Below are 25936 nucleotides of genomic sequence, written 5' to 3' on the forward strand. Positions count from 1 at the left end.
CTAGAATGGGAGTGTTTTCGACGGCGAGGAGACGAATGCCTTCGAGGAGGATTTGGCTGACTTACCTCTCTCGAGCTTCCCCTTTCGCTCCTTCAGGGCTTTCGCCGTCATGGACATGCAGTCCTCACACTCCGAACAATGGTGGTCGGACCCCAAGCACCATAAACAGACCCTGTGTGGATCCGTTATTGACATTTTTTTACCGCAGTCTCGACATTTCTTGAAGCCGGATCGCGGCGTCGTCGGTTCTGATGAAGAAGCCATCAAGAACGATAAGGAATATTCGTCGAAATAGATTTAGATAAACCTGACTGAACTGAGCAACGACGTTCCGAGGCCCCATGAAGCGCGGAAAAGCGGAACTGAGCAACGGACGCAGCACGTGTCTATTTATGGGCATGGTGACGTCGGCGCCGATACAGTGGCCGTCGAGGGACATCGACTCGGCGGACGTCGACGCGCAGCGCCCTCTACAAAAAAAATTTCCGAGGCCAGCAAGCTGGAAACGTATTATCAAAGATAAGGAATACGTCGGAGGACACAATCCCTTTGAAAGAGTCTCACTCTTAGCAGGAGAGAAAAAAATAAACCGCAAAAATCCAGCAAAGCTGCTGGGGGGCTCACTAGGTTTGGGAAATTAGCCTTAACAGAGAATTCTCCCTAACAATCATAAACTGGAACTCTGGCTCCAGCAAGGGCATGCCCCTTACAAGATTGGCCATGCATGTCCACCAGCGAAGGGCGTCCACCAAGCCTTCGTCGACCCTCAATTTGTCTGACCACACTCCTCGACTTTGCGACCATCTGTCCGCGAGGAACTCCCGCACCAGCCTCATGAACAGGCGGCAATTGGGAATAAGAGGGATAGGCAACTTTTTCACACCCTCGTTGGAAGGCTTTACCAGATTGTCCCGGGTAAGAAACTGCGCCTGAGCAACACCAACTCTCTGGACGGCGTCAAGTATGATTTGTCGAAGTTGAAGGCAAATCCCAGCCATTGCAAAAGCTGCATGGTCGCCATGAGAGACTCTCGTGCCCTTTCCTGCGACGAACCCCTCACCAACCAATCGTCCAGGTAGGGGTACACATGATGACCCTCCCTCTGGAGGAAGGCCGCCACCGGGGTCAGACACTTTGTGAATGTCCTGGGGGACGACTTCAGGCCAAACGGGAGGACCCGAAACTGAAGTGTTTGTCTCCAACCACAAAACGCAGGAACTTGCGGTGCTTCCGCCTCATAGGGATGTGAAAATAGGCATGCTGCAGATCCAACGATGCCAGGAACTCACCCGGCTGCACTGAACAGATGACATCTTGAAGGGTGAGCATCTTGAATTTAAAGTGTTGCAGACTCTTGTTCAACGCCCGAAGGTCTAGAATAGACCTCCACTTGCCATTGGGCTTCTTTACGACAAAGTACCGGGAGTAAACCGCTGGTCCCATTCCGTAATGGAACTGGTTATATCGCCCCTTTCTCTAGCATGAGAACTACCTCCTGCCGCAGGATTGGAAGATGCGGCTGCAGCGCCTGCACCGGCGGAATAAGAACTGGAGTATGCCGGAACTCCGAGTGGCCAAGACGGACTGTGTCCAGCAACCAGCAATCCGATGTTATCTTTTGCCACTCATCGACATGGATGGCGACCATGCCCCCCTACAGATTGTCCATATGGCAGTCATTGTTGAGGTTTTGTTTGCCGTCTCTTCATCACCGAGGACAAACCTTTCTTTTGCTGAGTGTGGAAGTCCCGGCCCTTCTGAGCCGATTGGACTGATCGCTGATAACCCTGAGACGAGTAGGTGGAGCACCCGTATCCTCGATCTCTGGCTGAAGCGAACCGGGCATTCCCAGATGCTCCACGAAAGGCTCGAAAAAGAGCAAAAAGAGCAGCCACTTTGCCACATTTCATGATCAAATCTGGCATTAATCGCCAAGGAATTTGCAGCCTTTAGTCGAAGCTCCTACCATCAAGACCTTCTTTCCAAAGGCATCCTGCTTCCTGGCCTCACTGTCCGAAGGCGTAACGCATTTATGTTGACTCCTGGCCTTACGACTGGCCGCCGCCGACACCACGGACCCGGGCGTGGGCTGCGACACCAGGCATCTAGGGGTAGACTCAGGAGCCTTACATTTCTTTTCAAGGCAACCTTTCATGGCCGGCTCTGAAAACAGGTGGCGCATCTTGTGCAGGCCCTCCTGCCACACGTGGTAGAAAATCGGCACAGAGAAGACCGCCTTCCTCCGCTTGCCCATATGGTCGAAGAGGAAACAGTCCTTATGTTCCTCTCCAGGTGCCAGCCTAAACTCCAGACACGCCTTCGACATCATGGCGTGGAACGCGGCAATATCATCTGGAGGCGATGGTTGTGCCGGACTACGGAGCTGCTCCACTGCCGGGTCCGTGTCCCACGCGTCATCCCTCGTTGGCGAAGACGACACAGTAGACAAAGTGTCCCATGGAACACTTTCCGGGTCCGATTCAGGGAGCTCGCCTTCTTCGGGATGAGACCATGGACGGCCCAACCCCACCGGCAACGGCAACCGTGCCGGAGGAGACTTCCTAGGCGCAACGTCAGGCAACCCCTCGACCGCCGGACTCGGAGGAGGAGGCAACCTCGCATCCAGTTGCCCCAATAAAGACTGAAGCGTGGATAGAACTTGCAACGACAGCAAAGATTGCCGGTTAACCAACAGGTAAAGGGGCGGCCCGGCCCCCTCCCCACTCAATGTCGAAGGCCTCACACTCTGCAGACCCAGAGTCGACAGGTCAAACACTGGCTCCTGTTCCTCCTCCATTCCCGAAGAAACAGAAAACGTAGCTGGATCTTGCTGCAAAATGTTCTCAGGAAGGATGGACTCAAAGGCGGCGGACTGCCAAGCCCCACCCGTTGACAACAACCCTTCTGATTCCATCTGTGACGACGACAACAGCAGTGGACCACTGTCCATCAGAGTCGTGGACGGCGCCAACGATACCACCATCGATGACGGGACCGCAGATTACAGCACTACCGTTGACGCCGGAACCACTGTGGACGAGCTCGTCCTCGGAACCACGTCCCCTGGCTTCGACTTCACTGGGGACCCAGATTTTTTGGAAGAACCGGACCGGTGCTTCAAAGACTCCCGGCTGGACAAAGACTTGTGATGGTCCCTGGATGATGAGTTCTTCGACGAAGACTCCTTCAGTTTTGCCAAGTCTCCCTCCGACACCAAAGTCTTCTCGGGCCTACCACCAGACCCCTTGGACTTATCCGGCCGAACATGCTTGGACAACGAGGAGCCACTCATCTTCGAATGATGCGGTAAAATGAAGACTTGCTGCCTTTCCCCACCTCCGACACAGGCACCGCTGCCCAATGCTTTTTAGCAGGGGGTTCCGACAAAGCCGCTCAGCGATTTTCCGTGGATTTCTCCGCTCTCCCTGAAGACTGCCTCCCCCGGCCGAACCGACCTCCGAAGCCGGGTGTGTGCCCTCATTAAGCCAACATATGAGCCGTTGATTACAGTCTTTCACGGACTTCTGTGAAAACCCCTGACATATCTCACAGGCATGCACCAAGTGATGGGGGTAGAGACAGTAAAGGCAGTCCATATGAACATCGCCTTCGTACACTTTCTTCAAGCCACAAGTAGCACAAGGCCAAAAAAGAGACTTCTTCTGGGCTACCGATGACTTCCTAGCTCACAAACCAAACGCACGTGCAAAAATACAAAGAAACGCGACGAGATCCCAACGGTTTGGGGACGCTTGAAATCTGAAGGGAAGCCGCGGGGGCGGGGCTATTTATACCAGATGTCCTATTGGTGGGGCCTAAAGCACCCAAAAAGGACGTTGATAGGACACTAAAGTGTCGAAGTTTTCCATAGGAAAACGCTAAGTTAAAGTTACTGAGGTTTCCCAGCCGGACGATGGGGAAATATTCACAGCAAGTGAATCCATGAAAGATCCAATGCTGGAGAATGGTGGATGAGTCTTCCATGGAGGCTGCCACCTTTCCAGTTTTGTGAAAGGTGTTAAATAATTTGGTTATGGGCTTCAGAAGTTGCACCCGGAACATTTTGTAAAAGTTATGCGTAAAACCATGGGGACAGGGGCTCTAGTTTTTTAGAGATTCAATTACCCCATCTACCTCTTCTATCATAATGGGAAAGTCCAGGGCCTCCCTATTCGCTTCTGTGAGGTGGGGGAAGGCTGCCTCTTCCCCATATTGCCTCTGTTCCGCGAGAGATCAGGGAGAGACCGACATGGTTTCTTTCAGGTGGCATTCTGCCAGCCGTAGCTTGGTGTCCTTTGCATACTGCACTAACCTCTTGGAATCCCTTAGCCCAACTATTGTGTTCCATTGTTTCGTTTTTGCCAGCTTTCTGAACAGGAATTTATTTGCTTTATTGCCTTTAGCGTAATACCCTTATCGTGTTTTAAATAGGACCCGGGCAGTTTCCTCTGCGAGGTGCGCTTCTAGCTTATTGCAGGCTATTTGGAGCATTCTGTGGACCTTCGGGGACCCTCGCTATGTTGCAGCTTTCCTATTGAATGCTTGATAAAAATGTATAAAACAATTATCATATCTTCTATATAACACGGGCTTGAGACTCTACCGGAACAACAAACACGTTGGCCTAAAACACTAGAGGGAAAGCTACAGAGAGCTGCATTGTCCCTCCCAAACCTCCTTTCTATTGAAGCCATTAAGTTAGAGCTGGGTCTGATATCATTGGAGATGCCCTTAAATATCAAGTGTACCTTATTTTATAAAACGATTCTGACTGGGGAATTCCTCCTTATTACGTTATTATGGTGATTTGATCAAATCCTCTAATTAGAAAGACAAGGTCCTGACCGAATTTGTTGCAACTTATCATAAATTCCATGAGACTGTACATTGGTCCATGGATATATTGTAGTTCCATCCTAAAGAAGGAGTTAACCACCAAGGCCATGTTATGAGATTGTGCTGCTAATGGTACATACTTGTCTGGTAAGAAAACATTATCTGAATATAGTCAACAGGGGTTTCCCTATTTATAGCCATTCAATTACATTATACACACTGTTTTGCTAAGCCACTACGCAGATTTACTCTGCTTCTTAGACTAAACTTACTCCCATTGTTGATGATTCTTGGCCCTAGACAGAAAATACCACATAAATTATGCCTTTGTAGGCTTTGTTCAACAGAACTGGAAACCACTCGTCATTTGTTGACTCAATCTTTTGTCCTATTCTCTAGGTAATGCTTGTGTTACAGCAATTTTTTTCATTCCATGCATGTGATTTCCACTGATCAATTCTGGTCTACCGTTGTTTCAGCTAATCCTTCAGTTCTTAATAAACATAGTTTTTAGACACTGGAGGCAGAGGGAACATTTGTTATCTAAATGAATTTGGTGGCACCAAGTGCTTTTAGGGAATATTAGATTGTAATGAATTGTATTATGTTTGTAGTTGGTCAAAATTAATTATATTTGACTTTCAATGTAACAAAACTTTGCCAATTGTAACTTACTACATAATTGCGATGTGATTTTACGTTATTGTTTATTGTCTTTTTTGGTATATGTGTGAAGGTTTATTGTAAAACAATACACTTAATAACAATGCTTTGGCAATGCAAATAGTGTTGGCGTTGGTATAGGCATTTCACATTTCTTCCCATCAGATGCTCAGGTGCAACAACATTATGCAACTTATCGGTATAGCATACCCATTTAAAAAACATTGTACACATAGTTCTCAGATTAGCCTTATTTTCAGGGTCCCATCCTCGATTTATACCCATTACCATTGTTGACACTAATCAAAATGTTTCAGCCATTTAATAGTCGCAGTCGGTTTCATATACGTTGGAAATTTCCTGCAGATGCATGAAACATTTGCCACATAACCTACCTTGCAGTGAGCCGCTTTCCATGTGCACCTCTATTTGGTAGCCTAAAGTGAGACCAAACTAGGCACAACCATTGATTCCGAATTTTTGAAATAATTGACACCACATTCTTTAATATGCATTTAAAAAAAGACTGGTTTGGTAAAAGTAGCAGCTATACACGTTCACAAAACAGATGATTTCGCTCTAAAACATTTCAGCCTCAAATGACGTAAACAAAACAAGTCGAGGAAGGTAAGGTCTACTGACCAGCACATTTGAACTGGTAAAACAGAAATGGAGCATTGGATTGTGATCGTAGAGTAGCCCACATATTTGCATGATTTGTGTCCTCAGCTGCTGCTCACCGTAGATAGTGCCATGCCTCTTATGCCTTTCTTTTTGCCTGCCATGGTGTGGCAAGTTTAAAATACTTTCCATAGTCTACCCAGTTAATTAGAAAGGCCTTCATACCTGCATAACATAACAGCATATTCAGCTGTAATGAGTAGAGCAAGTAATACATTTTTACCAACACCTGCTTTGTGCATACATATCCCACAAATCTCCACATTAAGGTAACATTACCTCTTTCACACAGCAGTTTTAATGGATCCTGAACCATATGCAAGTAGGAGTTTGAGTAAAGCCAGAGAGTATGTCCTCCGCAGTTGGTGGCAGCACCAGAACAAATGTAATTGTACACAGCAAATGTACTTTGAGAAAGTGATGCTGCTAAATTACTCCTCCATTACGGTAGGAAAGCTCCCACACATCTGGCAATGTTTGTGGCTTACTGCTTCTCCTCTCATTCTATTTCCCCATCTTCCAACATTTCAACGGGGATTGCCTTGCTAGAGAGTGATCTGATGTGAATGCTTTTAGATCACTATAACAAATATAAATAGTGGCAAGAAGCTCAGTAATATAGTTCAGCTCGTTAAGACACAAGTTTTGTGAATTGTTTTACTGTAGGTCTGCATGCACCAATCCATCACAAAGTATGGTCTGAGGTCAGGAAAAACCAGGTTTGCTCAAAGCCTGGAGGAGGGGAACCAGTGAGTTTGCACGTCCATGTATGTGTGTGTACTTGTTCATGCCTTAACTGGGAAATCTGATTGAAAAATATAATAGACACAGATGGAGCTTGAATACATGGTCAGTCACAGATGCTTCCTTAGTCCCGATGATCAGGGTTGGAACTTCTAAATAATTGCAAGATAACTTTTAGTTTAGCCCAACGTTAAGTGAGCAAATCCACATGACACCGACAAAAGGTACTGATATTACCCCACCCTTCACTTGTTTTATTAATCTATTAAGTATTAAACAATGAGTTGGCAATGATCTATAACAGACAAGTGGCATGCGGTTTTCTGTAGCAGGTGCATTAACCCAGTGGTCTACCACACACATTTAACTGATATATGTTACAGCACAGGACTGCATGTTTGGGACAAACAATGACTATACACAGGTGCCCTTATTACAGTTTCTTTTGCTGTCTTTGCTGAAATTACAGAGATGTAAAACTCAGGTTTTTATAGGCTTGAATTACTTTGCACTCTGTTGGTTGTAGTCTTACATTCAGGATGTGGAAAAATAAAAAGTGCACTTCTACTTTTGTGTGGCCTGAGGACTGTATTTTTGAAAATGTATAATATGTTTGTTAGTTTAATTTATTATGTGGATTGTTTACTTTTGAAGTCAGACACTGTGTGGCTGGAAGGGCTTTTGTCTGGTTTGGACTGACACAATAAACATTAAGTTACTAGATTTAATGCAATGCTCCACTACCATTTGCATGTCCTCTTGACAGTCAGGAAGGTCTGAAAAAGTTGGGGGAAGAAGGGGTCACGGGTAAGAAAAATACAAGATGCATTTGCGTTGATGCTTGCAGTTCGGTTGCACCCAGTTACTGCATGGGTCTGTTTCTTGATGGTTTGTGTTGAGGGCACTTGAGGCATCTATCTCTAGAGGAGAGCTTTGGGTGCCTCTATTGTTGAGGGCACTTGAGGCATCTATCTCTAGAGGGGAGCTTTGGGTGCCTCTATTGTGAGGATACATTGATCACCACTGATATATATATATGTTGGCTTCAGAGGTGTAGCTTTCTGATGTTTGATGTCTGTTGTGAAGGTGCTCAATTGCCATGCAGGGTTAGCATAGTTGCTATGCTTAATGTGTCTTTCGAATATTTGGGCGTATTAGTATGCATTAAATAAGATAAACCAAAATAAATAAATATATAGTTAACTGTGTATAAAAGCATGCCCATCCAAAAAGTTGTGACATCTATGCTTTGACAAACAATCTTGCCACTAAGAGAAAACCCTCTCACCAAATATACACCACCAGTAGGTGCACTTAATGTCCTAAATGCCACACTAACCCACCACAGATAAACCAAATAACTTTCGGCACCACTCTGACAGACACCACAGACAACCACACAAACAATTATCTCAACAACCTGGACTGCACATCAACTACTGCCACAGGCGGCTAACAAAATATCTAAAAAAGGTACACCCCAGAGAGTCTGATTTTTGTTTGACATCTGCACACATCAACATTGTAACAAAGCAATCTTGTCTGGCTCCCCTGCACAACATTCGTTCCTTACCCTACCTCCTGTAGATCCTGAAGGCACGCCCCTGTGCTCTCACACCAGAATAAATACAACCTGCTAAGGAAAAAAGGCCCAAGTCACTGCTTGCAAGGATAACAAGTATTTATTTGTACAGGATAGAAGTGCATCAGCAAAGAACTCTGCATCCGCCCAACATTCTGAGGTCCGTTCGCACGTGCAGCACACTATGGCACTTGTAGTGTCTGTAAGTGTCCTTTGGCTGTGCCGCTGGACTTTCTTTCTTGCTGGCCGTCAGCGTGAGGAAGTGCTGTGGACTTGAAACCTGTGAGCCCTGACTCGCCCATTGTGTTGGACTTTATGTGTAACTATTGTAAGCACAGAGCTTCTCTTTGTGTTACTCTTTGTGTACTTGTCCATGTTTAAGGTTGCACTGTGCTGCCATCAACGTTCGCGACAATACTGAAGCTTTTGCTTCGCTTTTTTCTCTTAGTGCCGTTCCCAGCCCCACCGATTGCACTGCCTCTCCCTCATCCCCCTTGGATCACTTTACTTACTTCAACCCCGGGCACGCGCACCGCGCACGCACCAGAGGTGTCTGTAAGTGTCCTTTGGCTGTTTGGTGGAGTTGCGGGTGGAGGGTGCTTCAGTAAGTTAGTAGTAGTTTACTTATCTTGACCTGAACTACTTTTAGGGTGATTAGTTATACTAATTTCTATTATAGTCAAGAGAGTTAGCGTTTGCTGTTCAAATTGAACACATTGCCAAACTCACGTGTTTTCTGTTTGTAGAACCCGTGATTTCTCAACAAACGTTTCAACAACCTTGTTTGATTGTAGAGTGAAATGGTTGGCGGTGCTATACTGCGAAGTGGCAGATGTATTGAAACAATAGTTGTGAATAACAACGGTGGGGGGGAAAGTACCCCATATGATGGCATTGTAATTAATGAGCTCCCTGATCTATCTAAGGCTATAGAAAGGGAGGTGCCTATACGAGAAAGTTGAATGCATACCCAATGGGGGAGTAAATCTATGTCAATACCACGTGATGGTAATTTATATGAGTTAGGGAATGTTCAGAATGACATACCACACGCTCATACATCTATTAATTAATCACTGAACCCACAGGCGTACACCTATTCACTCAAAGAAGTGAATTTACAAGAACAATCTACAACGAACATAATGGGAGATAATGCAAGTCCATCTGTTGTTTCACCACAATCTCAAAGATCAATGGACTTTCACTTTAATCCTATTAATGATTTCTCTATCCTTGGTCCAGCAGTGGAAGAGGAACTAGATAAACGTGTTAGTCTTTCTGTTGGTTCGTGTACCCCGTAGCAGGTTCCCCCCAACAAGGTTGATGAAGTGGCCCTTTATTCACGGGGAAACCCTTACGTAAAAAAGCCAAGATTAACAACTGCTTCACGGATCCTCGGACAAAATGATGGTAATAAACAACTCCCCCTGATGCCTATTCTAAGGTATATTCCGGATGAGCTGTCTCCCGTCCAAACTGGCAATAATACTCTGCCTAATAATGATAGTCCTCGGAATTCCTCCTTTACTCCTGCACCAATTAATTCTAATTCTGGGGCGAGTGATCATTATAGAAAAGATGTTCCCTGGAGTAACCATAAGACTCAGATTCCCTTGTTGAATACTGGACAGTCTCCAATGCACGAACTGGAAGAATCTAATACTTTTCCAGTAATAATAAGAATATTAGACCTGCTTGACAAAGGCCATGAGGTAACCCAGCTAGAAATTAGAGAAATCAAAGCCTCTAACTCGTCTATTCTGACGAAAATTAACCACTTAGAGGGTTTCTTGATGGCAAGGGAAACCTGCCGTCAAATGGACAATGAATTCCGTGAGGATCTCAAAAGAAAAATCCTTGCTTGCTGTGCTGCAACAGCTAAGCCATCTTATATGACCCAAAAATCACAGACTGATTCATTTGGTATTCTTGCTGATGGGGCAGCATCTTATTCTAATCAAGATGGCAATGATGTCGCTGCTGAAACTAATAATAAGGGTCAAATAATAAAGTTACTCACCATAGTGACTACCTTACTCCTAGTCCATAGTCCCCTTTCCTCCATACTTATGGGACATTCCTCCGTCCTGTGGGACAGGACCAGAGCACTTTGTAAAAAGCATGACATTTTTCAAATATTTGTCCTTCCTCTATTTTTACGCGGGGTACCGCACGTGGCGGTAACCCCGCCCTCTTTAGCTCCGCCCAGCACATCGCCCATCAGTCCTTTTCTATCGCCAGGTCTATGACCTTTAAGCAATAAAAGAGGAAACATTTTAGAGAGGACGGCATTCTTATGGGAGATTCCCAAGAACTCCTCACAGGAATTACGGGTGGATGGAAACTCCTTACTGAAACAGGTTCCTAAGCACAGCTTGACCGAACTGAGCATCAGCCCTGGAGCTCAGGTTCAGGCAGTAATGCTTACAAAAAGCTGATAGGGAGGCCCACGTAGCCACTTTCGCGATGGTCTCCCAGGGAACATATTTTTGGAAGGCAACGGCAGCCACCTTGCCCCACACAAGATGAGCATGAATTCCCTTTAGGGCCCGAAGACCCTGAATGGTATACACCTCAGAAATACAGGCAGCAATCCGTCGGGAGATGGTCGCTTTCGAGGCCGAGTTTCCTTGCAGATTTCCAAGGTCACAAAAAGCTGAAAAGAGTTCCTAATCTCAGATGTTCTGTCCAGATAGAACTTAAGGGCTCTTCTAACGTCCAGGCAGTGCAGAACCCTTTCGGCCTCTGAGGCCAGGTCTGGGAAGAAGACAGGCAATGAAATTGACTGATTCAAATGAAAATCAGAGACCACCTTTGGAAGAAAGGTGGGATTCGTCCGCAGGACAACCTTATCCTTATGAAAAGTAAGGAATGGATGCTCCACCGACAAGGCCTGAAGCTCACTTACACGCCTTGCCGAAGTCACAGTTATCCAAAAGGACACTTTCCACAAAAGGTACTTAAAATCAACAGTAGCCATGGGCTCAAAAGGCTTATGACACAAGGCCGTAAGGACCACATTCAAATTCCACCTTGGATGCAGGTTGCAAACAGGAGGATAAAGATGCATCAGGCCTGCAAAGTGTCTTTTAATGACTGGATTAGACAGTGAAAACGAGCACTGGTTAGTGGACAAATAAGCGGCAACAGCTGATAAATAAGTCCTCCAAGACAAGACATGGATGCCAGACTCTACCAGATGTGAAACAAAAGACAGGACCATGTCGATAGTAGCCTCCCTGGGGTCCAGCTGCTTAGCCAAACACCAGTGGCAGAAACAAAGCCATTTACTTCTATACTGAGATCTTGTAGAGGGTTTCCTGGCCGCCTGAATGATGCGCAAGTTATCCGCTGACAAATTGAAATGCTCTAAAGATTTGAACTCAGGCACCAGGCCGCCAAGCTGAACGATTGTGGGTAGGGGTGCCACAGCTGCTAATTGCTCTGATGAATCAGATCGGGGACCAACGGAAGCTTGAGCGGCGGGCACACCGATAGATGCTGAAGCTCCGAAAACCAAAACCTGGCCGGCCACCAAGGGGCTATTAACAGAAGGGAGCAATTCACTGTGTTCCTTAGCTTGCAAAGCTCCTGATGGATCAGAGGAAGGGGCGGAAAAGCGTAGGCCTTCATGTTGTGCCATGGAATCTGGAGAGCATCCCCCAGTGAGGAGACTCCGAGCCCGTTCCTGGAGGCATACAGGGGAAGTTCCTGTTTGTAGACGTTGCAAAGAGGTCCACTTCTGGAGTGCCCCAACAGCGAAAAATATCCGAGAGGATCTCTGTGTTCAGTTCCCACTCGTAGCTGACAATTGCTCGTCAGCTGAGGGCATCTGCAGTGACATTCAGCTGGCCCGGGATGTGTACTGCTACCAGCCAGAATGACCCATTCACAAATCTGAATGGGGAGATCCACAAGAGGAGGAGACCTGGTACCCCCCTGATTGTTGATATAGAACATGGACACCGCATTGTCCGTGCGGACACGGATCACCTTGTTCACATTGCCTGGTTTGCACGCTTTCAGCGCCAGGAATATCGCCAAGAGCTCCAAATAATGTATATGAAGCTGTCTGTCCTGTGGCGACCAAAGTTTGGAAACCTGAAGATGATCCAGCAGGGAGGAATCCGTTGTGACAGTCAAAAGTGGGCAAGGTGTCCTGGAAGGGAGCGCCCACCGACAGATTGCTGAGAGACGACCACCACAAGAGGTCTGCCCTCATGAAAGGTGGAACCAGTATCATTTTGGAATCTGGGTCCACTGCTTGAAGCCATGATCTCCGAAGAGCCATCTGTGTCCGCCTCATCTTGAGACGAGCAAGAGGAAGAGCCAGCACACACGAAGCCATGAGGCCCAGAAGCCTCTGGAATCACCAGGCCGACATGCTCTCCGACTGCATAAACACCTGACACATGGCTAACAGATCCGCCATTCTGTCCCCTGTCAGGTACACTCTGCAATTGATCGTGTTCCAACGAAAAACCAGGAAGATCAAGTCCTGAGAGAACGTCATGGAGGATTTCCGCCAGTTCACCGACAGCCCAAGGTGGAACAGGAGCTGGAGGAGAGACTGAAGGTTGCTCGAGGTTTTCAGTGGACAAGGGCTGCGCAGCAGCCAATCGTCCAAATAAGGATACACATAGATATCCTGTAGCCGAAGATAAGCTGCGATGACCGACATCATCTTCGTAAAGACATGCAGTGCCGAGCTGAGACCAAACGGGAGCACATGAAACTGGAAATTCTCCTCCCCCATGGAAAACCATAGGTATTTCCGATGCAGGCTCCAAATGAGGATATGCATGTAAGCATCCTGAAGGTCCACCACGATGAGCCAGTCGCCCTTCTGTAGAGAGGACTTTATCTGACAGGGGGTGATCATCTTGAATTTCTCTTGGGGCAGAAAAAGGTTGAACTGGGAAAGGTGTAGGATAGTGCGCAGGCCAGCCTGGTTGGGTTTGGGCACAGTAAACAGACAGGAGTAGAAGCCCTCCTCTGACTCCCCTAGGGGAACGTGTTCCACCGCCTTGAGATCCAGAAGCTTCTGCACTTCGGCTCTAAGGGAGGGCGTCCCTGACTGCTGGAAGGGAGGATTGAAGGGTGGGGTAGGGGGAAGGGGCAAGCGGAAGCCCACCCGAACAACGGACAAGACCCACCGATCCTCGGTGATGGTCTGCCATGCCTCCCAGTGAGACGCAAGGCGCCCTCCCACCGGGGTCTCGTGCGAGCACCGAAAAACCTCATTTAGCGGGTTTCTCAGTGGCGAGACCCCCAGATCCTGGGGAGGAGGCAGGGGACAGAGAGAAAAATCAGCCTTGCTGCTGACGCCGACGGGAGTTTCCAGCTGGAGGATCGACTCTACGTGTCTTTCAATCCAGAAACCCACGAAAACCAGAGGAAGACCGAGGCTGCGAGGGCGTTCTCTGAGCCTTGAAAGGAGGTTTCACCAGAACAGACAGGGACTTGGCTGTCTGGGTTCTGTCCTTAGTCTTAGTCAGCTCTACATGTGTTGACGAATGGAACAGTTCTTTGCCGTCAAAGGGCAGGTCCAGACCTTTATCCTGAACCTTCTTGGAAAAATGTGTGGCATGAAGCCTGACGAGAGGTGTCAACGCCAAGCATGAGGCCCCGAGCCGAGGTGTCGACATGATGCGCTGAAGCCTCAAGCATATCCTGCGCCGGACTCTGGCATCTGACAAGCCAGCCTTAAAATCGTCCAGCTTGTCTGCAGGAATGAACTCCTCAAATTCCGACAGACCTTTCCACATTTTCATATTCGCCCCCGCTAATATGAGCTCTGCGTTCGCCTGGCACAACTGCAGGGCCGAATTAGCAAAGATCTTCCTCCCCAAAGAGTCAAGCAGCTTGTCATCTTTGGCCAGAACCTGAGCCGCCGCTGTAGACGACGCTGAAGCCGGTCTGGATTGTAGCGTGGCGGCCGCCACCACTGTGGAGGAAGGGAGCAGACAAGACGCTAAGGCTACCTCCTCCAAAGTATGAAGCCTATTACGAGCGTCATTCTTTTTGTTAACGTGCAGTCTAGAGTGTGGCTTATCCCAGACCTTGCGGACCTCGGCCAAAACGGCTTTCTGGAAGGTGAACGCCCCAGAAAGCACCCCTTCTTGCAGAGGGGGTGCCTCATGTACTGGAACATCCAGAAGAGCCATCATGTCCAGTACCCGGTCATGGAACACCCTAACAGAGCGGGCTGGTCATCGCCATCCTGATCCCCTTGCGTGTCATCCAACACGTCCGGATCGACCTGCCTCACATCTGGCTCCGCCGAAGACTTGTCTATTGGAGACAAGGGAGGAAGGGGCGGCAGGGCTGGAGGTGGGCCAACCGGTAGAGGTGGAACAGCTGCCGGAACAACCGGTGCTACGAGAGGAACCGTCGGCACAGGATTCGGCACTGGAGGGCAGATTTCCTTAAAAAGACCTCTGAAATACTTCTTCATGGGGTCAGAGTGCATGAGCTTCTGAAATTTTCCGAAAAAGGCATCCTCCGCCAAAGGCTTAGACACTGGGGCGGGCGGAGGCCTCTCATGAGAGGAGTAGCTCCAGGGCCGCAAGGGAGAGGCCTGCCAAGAAGGGCCCTCTCCAACTGGATTAATATAGATCAATGGTGCAGATGCCGCAGTAAGCGAGACTGTGTGCAGTAATGGCATCTGAGCGTTCCAGTCATAAACTGGACGAAACGGTGCACAAGGAAAAAGATGTTCAGCTGAAAAAAATGCTCCCAGCACCCAACGCTGATGGCGTAGGTGTAAGGGAAGAGTCCAAAATGGCCACCGTAGTTCGTGAGGGAACGGGCGCCATTTTGTCAGCGCCTGAGGAGAACTGCGTCACATGTGTGAGTGAGGCAGTGGTCTCCACAGACGGGTCAGGGGTCTTGACTTTAGCCTTGACACAAGGAACTCGGCAGAGCCGGTACTGTGTGGCCTAGGATGATTCTGAGACACACTATCAGCCAAATTAGCCTCTAAAAGAGGAACCTCGGCCATGCCGGTAACAGAAGAATTACGGTTAGCGCCCTCACTCTGTGCCCCCTCGACAGAACCGGTATCACCACCAGGGCGGCAACGATGAGGAATCCACCTCACGGACAAGACCTTAACAGGCCTCTCAGTTCTGTCGGTCACCTTAGCTTCAGACAGAGGAACTTCGAACCCGAGTCCGGTAACAGCTCCCTCACGAGGGGCCTCGAACCTTGGTTCAGTACAGAAAGCCTCTACCGAGACCTCAGGGCACGTCCCGGTGTCTGTATGGGAAGCTCCAGACAAGGAGACCTCGAAGCAAGCTTTGGTACCCCCAGCCTCAGCATAACTGGGCCGTTGAATAACGCCCACAGGAGGGGCCTCGGATTGTAATCCGGTGTAGGCAGGCCCCTCACGGAGGGCCTTGGAGAAAACTCTGGTACATTTTTTAGGCCCGAAAGGCACTCAGGGGAAACCCCGGAAAGCAGTCCCCCGGTCGGGGTGCCCTAAAAACTATAGAACTTACCGGGTGTCTCTTCTTCTCGTCTATGAAACTCTGAAAATGCGGGGGAGGTACGCGCTCAAGCACCTCCTCTCACCACTCCAGACGACGTTGAAGTGCCCGGACCGAAAGGGAATCACAGTAGAAGCATGAGTCCCACCGGTGATCCAGACCCAAACACTCTAAACAAAGAGGATGGGGATCCGCCCTAGCGAAGCGTCCCTCACAAGAAGAACAAGAAGGAAAATCTAACCGAACCGTCATAGACGGACTACTATGCGACTGCTAAACTGGAGCAGGAGAGGAGGACACTGGAAGGAAAAAATCTTCCGAAGATGCAAGTGTGTCCAGTCCCGAACGTGCAGAGAAAAGGACTGGGCGATGCGCTCGGCAGAGCTAAGGAGGGCGGGGTTACGGCTGTGTGCGGTACCCCGCGTAAAAAGAAAGGAAGGACACATTTTTGAATTATTTTATGCTTTTTACAAAGTGCTCCAGTCCCGCCCCTCAGGACGGAGGAAAGTCCCATAAGTATGGAGGAAAGGGGACGGGACGTAGGAGTAAATGGAAATGACATCTTACATGGCCACGGTTGCAGATCTCTCACAGGAAATGAGAAATACGATCCAGGATATGAAAGATATTAAAGCACAAATACATTCTCACTTCATAGAGGGGAAAATTAATAAAGAATCTGACTTTAATCTTCCAGAAGGACATGTCAGTTCTTCCTCAGGTGATGAAGTGTCGCATCCAAACAGTCCCACAGCACTTACTAATATAGTCGAAAGTGAAGAATAAGACATGAAAAAATTGAGCGAGGAAGAGATGCGGTTGTCACGTTGTCATAACCGCCTTCTGAGGAAAGCAGGTAAACGGAGGGCGACTAGAAAGAAGTGCAAAGATATGGCTATTAAGAAGGGACTGAAGGATTCACATACTACTGATATTGATGAGGTAATAATAGACCTGACGCAACTAACAGAAGAGAGTCATCTGCACTTATTGCCTAAGGGACCAAATGTTCCATCGATTGAAAAGGTTGCCAGTGCTCCAAGATCTGTCCATACTAAGACCAAAGCGGATTTTCATGAATTTATCCCTAACGCTAGTACAGATTTAGGGCTGGATAAATTACTGCAAGGGCCAGTTTCTCAATCACTACAGTCTAATTTCTATCCCAGTCAAGGCATCAAACATGTTACGAGATCAATTATCCCCTCTACTTCACCTAGGCATTCACAAATGTCATTTTTGAACTTTCAACCGGGCGAAAGATCATATGATGAAGCTGTTGACTCTAATCAGTCGCGACATATGGCAAAACCATCATTATGATTGGGGAATTTAACCTCCCGCCCAGAGGTTAGCGCAATGATGGAAGTGATGAAAAACTGTTCCGCCCCTGTTTTGGTAAATGTTTCCAGTTCCTCGATGCAGGAGTGCTTTCCTCAACCTAATTTTAAAACCTTAAAGGTTTTGGCTAATGCTTCAAATGTCAACCCGCAGGAAAGGCCTATACAACTTGATTTGCATTCTATAATACTATCTTCATTGAGGCATGCTCTTCAAAATGGTTCTATTTCTATTGATAATTTGAACTCAATTATTCTGAGCCAGGCCTCAGGAGACTCCGGTCCAAACCAAGCTCATCCTTTTTTTTTAAGTGTTCCGAGTTCTACAGACCAAGTAACAAGTGGTGTACCTTTGCTGGTAGAAACGTCTTTGAAGGGAAACCCACTATTAGAGGTCTCTTCCAAGGATGTTGAACCCAGTTTGAAAACTTCACCTATTCCAAACAATATTATTTGATGCATAGGTTGCAGTCACACCCTTGGAAAGAATCGTATGAATTGCTTACAAATATTGAAGGTTATAAGTGAGGTCACTGCTTTACGCAATTTGCTATCAAAAGACTTCGATCAGATTTCATTGCTGAGGGAGAATAATAATAGAATGATGTTAAACTATTTGGCCTCACCAATTATTCAGAAATTGCTATGGTTCCACAAGACCAATCTATTTGATCTAGGATATGAACTGCACCAGTTTGAAACCAAACCTGATGCACTGGAACTTTTGAATTTTTGCGACCTGGAACTAGAGAGAGCTAACGATCAAAATCAACGAGGTATCGCTGATAACCAACGACCAAATTCTAATATTGCAACTTTTTTGTCTATGGCAGGATCTATTAAAGACTGTTCCTGGGTAGAGCCTCTTATTAAAACGATTGCTTCCATGTCATCCGATTCCAAATCAACATAGCCTGATTCACGTTCCAAGCTTTCCTTGTATTCTTGGAACTCAAGTGGTTACAAGAACCTGGTTGGTTATTTTGGTCGTCTTCCCAACTCTGCTAGATCAGATGTGGTTTTTATTCAGGAGACCAGGAAATTAACTGATATCACATTGGCTGGTTATGAAATGTTTTGTGTAAATGCTTCCCAGGGGTCATCTGGTCACCCATCAGCTTGCTTGGCAATTGGAGTCAACAAAGCTCTTTCATGTACTGTTAAACAGATTGCTTGTTCAGATCATCTGATGGTAATTTCACTGAAGTTTCCTAATAATCCCTGTGGTCTATTCTTCTGATAAACATCTACTGGAATCCCTCTAAAATCTCACAAGATATGACATTTAATTAATTGGATTCAATATTGGAAAAGGCTATCGTTTCCCACTCTTCTATCGATATTATAATTGGAGGGGATTTCAACTCCTGTTGTAACTTTAATACCAGTTATAGATCAGGGGAAGTTCAAACGGTACATAATCAGATTTCATGTGATAGAGGATCTAGATGGGTTTCCTTCCTTTTTAATTGGGACTTGGTTTTGGTGCCTTTTGACATTGATGGTCTGTCATATACATGGAAACGGGGTGGTTTGAGCTCAATGATAGATTTCTTCTGGGTTTCAAAAACTACTCGGCATTTGGTCTCTAATATAATTATCCATCCTATGGATGGTAGCGACCATGCAATCATACAACTTAATTTGACTCATTCTGTTTCACTGTTACCATGGAATCCTCAACTAGGACTTTTGAGGACCACAGAACGAACTTGTCTCTGTGCTGGAATCAAACCCTGTGTAGCAAAATTTCAAAAATGGTTTCCCAGCAACTTAATTTTGAGCATCTTATTAATTTAGATCTAAACTTTATGATCCACTATGAAGCTGTGATAACTAGACTTATTGCTAATATAACCAAAGGGATACATTTGACGTAAAGAAAAAATGTTGTATTACATCAACATTTGTTCGATTTAAAGATCAAAAGTTTGAAATGCACAAAAAATAGGGAAATAAGAAAATTATCAAAACAGTCAAATCTGGTTTCTGTATATTTGGACAAAAAAAGTCTATACTCCAAGCGTATAAAAATAAACTCAAATGGCACTGTATTGATGCCCGTAATAAAGGTAACATTAAAATGCTTAGATTTATTTGTGCCCAAAATTCTAAAGATATTTGGAAGTTTTTGAAGGAACCATACCCGCAAAAGAATATGGGAGATTCCTGTATTTCAGCGCAAGTCTGGGTTTATTAGATAAAAAACAAGTTTAGCTTACCATCAAAATTTAAGGGTATACGTTATTCCACTCCACGTGTTGCCTGCTTACCATTATTCCAGTTTTCACTTCCAAATATAATATGGGCTATAGGTAAACTCAATCCATCTAGAGCAGCCGGCCCGGATGGCATTCCCCCTTGTGTATTTAAATCCGACACAGCTCTTTGGGCCGGCATACTAAAAATAAAATATGACCTCCCCTTGGCAACCTCTACCATGCCAGAGTCTTGGGCTAATGCAATCATTGTACCAATCTATAAAAAGGGCGATCCGATGCGACCTGAGAACTATCGCCGATGCTGACAGATACACCTGACAGATACACGGATGAGCTTGGGGGAGAGCTGAGGTCACACTAACTCATCACGTCACTCTTTCCCAGGCAGATCAGCAACTCCCACGGTCCTCCACCTTCGTTTTGGGCTATAATTTAGACACCACCTTGCACCTCGCTTCTCAAATCCTGTGAACCACTTGTGAAGACACAATATGCTTGCCTTTTGATCTTCGTGATCGATCGAGGGGTGTAAATGTTTTATGGTCGGTGGTCTGGGCTTGGATTGTCCTGTGGCATGCAGGGGTCATACGATGGAGGCATTGTAAAAAGCTGTATTTCGTTTGTGGGGTTTATTGGGGGCAGGAGGGCCTTGCTATCTGTTCCGTGGGATTGTACTGCCAAGAGGCGCGCTGCACCCTTCTCATGACCTTCCAGGGCGCATTCCTCGCAGGGAGCGTGGGCCTATAACTTGTAGAACAATGAAGGATTTCATGGACTTTGAGAGACCTGGCTTGGTGGGGGTGATGTTCGTGCTCATGCAAGGGATCTAATGCTAGAAAATATAATGTTGCTCGCTGCGCTTGAGCCTATGTTGAAAAGATGGCTGCCGTCCGCTAAGATGGTATCTACATTTGCCTCTTCTATAATGCTTCTACAGCATGCACTGGCTCAATCGTGCACCTTCCTCTGCATGCGCCCCCCCTACTCCCTGCATGTGCTATCTAGCGCCTTTTTGTCATTCGGTATCGCCTAGGGTGGTGGGAAGACTCTCTCTCCTTCCCAACAATCCTGAAGCACCTAGATACTCTGAAAATGGAAGAAGGCATGCTATTCAAGATTCAACAAGATAGCATAACTGTGCATAAAAAAGAGATTCATTAATTCCTCTTTGGGTCACAATTCCGCAAAGCCCTAGCAACTTCAGTGGCTGGCAGCAGAAGAAAATGAATGCTGGTTTTGCTGCCGTCCCCCATGCTAAACATAAATCTCAGGTGAGACTATTTATCTGCCTGTCAATTTTATTCATGTGGTACTGTGTGAGGACCAATGCAATAAGAATGCAAATCTAGGTCACGGCGTTGGGTGCCACTAACAGAGAAGCAAGAGGATTTTGTCCCTAAAATCATTAAACCCACCCCATTTTTAGAGTTCTTTTTTCATACAGTGTGAATGTAATCACTTATAAGGACTCCAGCGTGTGTAGCTATGTCAGTGGGAGATTACATTATTTGTCCAGGATCACACACTTAGACTAAACAGTGGAGCAAGGACTTTAACCCACTCTGCAATGTAAGCACTTGGCCACAATCCCATCAATCTTAATTTGGTGTAAAGATTTTACGTTTTGGATGTGAAGCCCTACAATAATACTGTTGTATAGTGTACTTGCTCAATGCAGCAATTGCTGAGCAAGGTGCTAGCAACTGCCAAGTCCGCTTGAAGTTGTCTGTGGAAAAAGACGAGGAGAGATTTTGTGAGTTTGAATGAACAAACTAGTCTCTCAAGAAGACAGGCAAGGTATGAGCAGGCATAGTACGGGTATGGGTACGTGGGATCAAAACAGAGGAATCCTATGGTCCTAAATTAAATTGAAGCCTTCAAATTTTGAAATGTTCACATCACTTTGCTATCACTACCTTCACTACCCCCTCTGATGAAGCTCTAAAGAAGAATCTTACGCCGTTGAGAAAGCTGCGCTTAGAGAATAATCACACCTTTTTAGCCGAAGCTCGACTTACGACACATGATGAACTAATATGTGTTGGGAATACATTGATATGTAACCATTTGTGTATTGCCAGTTTTTGTTTTTCTACTGTCCATGCAGGATAGATTGTTTTGTTTAGAAGTTTGTGTAGGGGTGTAGACACATCTTTGGGTCTTTCTATGTCAGGGGCATATGTTATGATGCACTTTCTGATTGGTTGGTGTAATTATGCTATTTTATGACAACGTATGAATTTGTATATGAGAATTTTTGATATGAGAATATGTATAAAACTGCACCATGGCTAAATAAATAAAATTGCAATCGAAAAGAATCAAGAACACATTTAATGTACATAACAGATATCACCAGGATCCCTTCTTTTGCTTTGTGTAAATTCAGAAATTGGTGCAACCAGACATATAAACCTGCATAGAAACATGTTAAGCTAAAATAATGCCACTGTAGCATTATTTTTCACATCCTGAAAGGAAAACTCCAAGTCCCAGAATGCAAAATAACACAAGCCTGAAACATTTCCTTTTAACACCACTGTACTTTTACCACTTTATTACACACCTTCTTTCAGTATGTATCTTAAACTAAGTTAGGTATGGAGATTCTGTGTCACGAACTTCCAGCTCGTCGTTATGCACATTTGTTGAATATTGTGACGAATCTAGCAATATCATCACTGATTCCCTGGAGGGAAGCTTCTCTTACGCTCCCAGGGAAAGGCGGAAGCAACCTGACCCTGACCATGGAGACGGCCATCTGCAGGAGGACCACGTAGGGGAGGACAAACTCCAGGGAGGCAGAAAAATACTGGATCATAATAATCCTTCAGCTGTAATTCTTAGAGACACCCATGAATCTTTACAACATTCCTGTATGGCTTATTGCAATGATGATGGAGGATTCCCAAGTTTTCATAGCCAACAACCTTATACACCTTCCCCCTCCCTTTATAGTACTGAGACGAGTAAGAGGTAAGAGGGATGAGGTAAAGAGGATGACCAGAAGCGGTTAGCCAACGCTGCATTCTAGTCTTTGGAAAATGCTAATCAATGCCAGGAAGTTTAAAACTAACACAGCTGAAGAGCACAAAAGAGAGTGAGAGAGACTGCAGCTGAATTCAACTTGTTCGGACACTGGTTGGGACACCGGAGGCGAGCAGACTGCAGGACGCAGCACAGAGGCTGACGTAAATGGTGTGCAGAGTCGAGAGGAGTCCGCTGCACTTTTGCCACAAGCTGGAGCCGCCAGCAGCAGAGGAAGGCAAAGCAGGAACCAAACGGCTAACGGAACGCACGCCCATTTAGTGGGCCGAGAGCAGAACACCGAAAGATACGAGGAACGCTAAAAGCCACAAGTGAAAGCCAGTAATCCCAGGGAGAGCAATTGGGATACTGGGACACTTCATGGTGAAAACCATGCACCGTTGACAGTGAGAGAGAGCCTACGCAAAGGAACTGAAATAATTGATACTAATGCAAACATTGCTAAAAAACTGTTGGTGACCCAATACCTGAAAGACATTATTTCATGGATGCAAGAGAGAGTGAATGGAGAACGGAAAAGCCCTGGCAGGATAGTGAACCAGGCAAACAGTGAATAGGGACTCTCACCCATGAGAGGAAAGAAAAAGCCCTGGCAGGAAAGCAAACCAGGCAGTGTGCGAGTTTGGGACCTGCACCCAAGTACAATATCCTGGCAGGAAAGTAAACCAGGGGTAAGAAGAGAAGTAATAAAGTTGCGAATACCCTGGTAGGAGAGTACACCAGGGGCAGGAAAAGGATTGAGAAAGCTCTGGGGTCAAAACCCCTCCTTGAAATTGAGAAACAGTAACCATCAACACAAAAGGGAAGAACCATACCCCTTTGGAAGATAACTGACATCCAGAAAACGAGAGAAGTAACAAAGCTGCAAATACCCTGGCATGAGAGTACACCAGAGGTAGGGAAAGAATTGAGAAAGCTCTGGGGCCAAATCCCCCTCCTTGAAATTGCGAAACAGTGACAGTCAAATGGAGAGGGGAAGAACCATACCCCTTTAAGGCTAATGGAGATACTGAGAGTGAGAAACTGAATATATTTAAAAGAACTGTGTACTTAAGGGAGATTCAAGTAAGGAGTCCCCCTCCAAACTGTGAAGTAAAACAGTATATTAAAGGAGAAACGTAGTTGTCCCCCTGTGAAGCAGTGGAACATTATTGACCTTTTTCCAGAGGTACCGGATAGGCAGTGGAAGACCAGAAGAAAATTAGGGCGAGGAAAGACCCCTTTTTTGGGGGGATCTTTATTACTTCACTTTTCTGCACCTTACAACTTTATGTTTGGAACTTTGAAAGAAAGGTACAAGTATATAGCTTACAGAAATCCCCAAGTTTCACATTATGTTGAGTTTAGCGTGTAAGGGTCAGTTTAGGGTTTTGGACACAGGACAGAGGACGCACTTTGGTTTAACATCCTGACACAGACGTTCCTTAGTTTTGTTGAGGCTGGGAAACCCTTTGTACGATTAGTGATAGAAAGGATCTTCCCAACCCCTCTTATTATTTTGACAATAAAAGTTCTATTTCAAACTGAAATCTGTTACTGTGTCCGAGTCTTTACTCTTGATCCCTTACAATATGTTGATGTTAAGAACATTTCACTATCTAAATAACGATAACCTTTTTTTGCATGTTAAACTCGTCAACATCATGGATATAAATTAACTTACTTTGAAGTGAACATGTGAAACAGTGGTGCTGGTTCTGGGCTTTCAGTTGTAAATGACTCCACTGCATAAGAAAGGCTCTATAATAAGAAACTAACTTTAGCTACGTGGCTCTGCTGAACAAAAGAAATGTGTTTGCAGGTCTTGAGGTGTTAGCTTGAGAGAGCCTGACTTTTTGCATGCCGTCTGGCCAATAAGCAGTGCTTGCTCGACCCAGCTGACTTGATTGTAAATAGATTCTAAATATAGCTCAGGAGAAAGAAAATTACCAACACGTTACAAGCACTTTGTGTGGAAAATGGCCCAAACTGCAACCCTCGCATGCTCTCTCATGACATTTCAGACCACGTGCGACTGTGTGCCCGTATGTTTAAGACCTCTGAAAATAAAAACCAATATCGGCACCATCTTCTAACAAAGTCTCCCCATCAATCCTGCTACTAGGGTGATGTACAATTTTAGAGAACGGCAAAATCATGCATTAAGTGGAAATACGTATTTGCTATATTTAGAATCTATTTAGAATCAGGTCAGCTGGGTCGAGCAAACTATGCCCATTTGCCAGACACGGCCTAGATCTACCCTCCCAATGACAATAGTTTTGGCTTATAGGTATCTAATAGCCAAAACTATAAAATGAGCTCCATGGAGTGTTAGCATGCCTGCTTATAGGAGCCGTAGGATTCCAAACCATGTCTACATGAAAATGTGTACAAAGGAGCACCAGGACACAACTACATTCATGCGCAATGTGTCAAGCGAGACCACCACACATCATGCATCAGATCCCTGCTGCACTGAGGCAGCACCTGTCCCCTGCACGATGTGCCAGATTCAGAGGTCACTCTCGCTCTTCACATCTCCATTTCAATCATTGTGCTAGGGTGCTGCTTCCAGGCAGGGTTTACAAGCAATAAAGGCATATGTGGGGGTTTATTTGATTATTACTGGCATGCATCCTGCTAACATCAACGGGTATTGCAATGTGGGGCCTGTGGGAAGGGGTACTAATAAATGATAATGGCGCCGGCAGCATGAGCTGGTGAGCCTGCATACAAATGTATTGACCCCAGTCGGCGGATTGGGGGTGGAGGGGGCACTCGTGAGATAAACGGGGCACCAGGCACCTGTAAAAAGAAGTGACGGGTAAAAGTTGGCAGTTTGGCACCAATGTGCTACTGCTCATCTCCTTCAGCCAAAAGCACAGTGCCCGGGGGAAAGCAGTTATGCATGTATGGTAGTTTGCAAAAGTGAATGGGTCCTTCCCATGCATATCTGCAAAACTGCAATGCTAATGGTCAAAGCTGCAGTCAGCGGCAGCAGGCGAAAGGGGGAGCTGCATAGGGACACGTGGAGAGGGCCTAGGAGGGGTGAGCACCGGCCCAGCTCTACCACTGCTAAGATGGATACAATGAACACCAGTCAACTGTGTAACACCAGATTAACACAAACTGAGCATGCAAAGCTATTTGAATAACAGTATGTTCAAAGAAACAGATTTTTAGCAAATAACGATTGGTGCAGTCATAAATTACCTTGGTGTTGATGGGTTAAACTTTTCTTCCTTTTCAGCATCTTTTGTCTGGACCAAAGGATTTTCAATTACAACTAAAGAAAAGTTAAAAGAATGCATAAGCATGTATTTTTCCACATTCAAAATGTCATTT

The 25936-nt window shown here is 45.9% G+C and overlaps 1 protein-coding gene across 1 annotated transcript in view; it reads right to left on the reverse strand.

Annotated features, from left to right (window-relative positions):
* The window catches only part of MEIOB (meiosis specific with OB-fold), a 1713677-nt gene that overhangs the window by 1225930 nt on the left and 461811 nt on the right, over positions 1-25936 (reverse strand). Inside the window, exon 5 of the mRNA XM_069647289.1 lies at positions 25805-25877. Coding sequence (XP_069503390.1) covers positions 25805-25877 — 73 coding nt within the window. The remainder of the gene's footprint in view (positions 1-25804; positions 25878-25936) is intronic.

This window comes from Ambystoma mexicanum, chromosome 2q (assembly GCF_040938575.1).
Source record: "Ambystoma mexicanum isolate Mex_15411 chromosome 2q, UKY_AmexF1_1, whole genome shotgun sequence".
NCBI lineage: Eukaryota > Metazoa > Chordata > Amphibia > Caudata > Ambystomatidae > Ambystoma > Ambystoma mexicanum.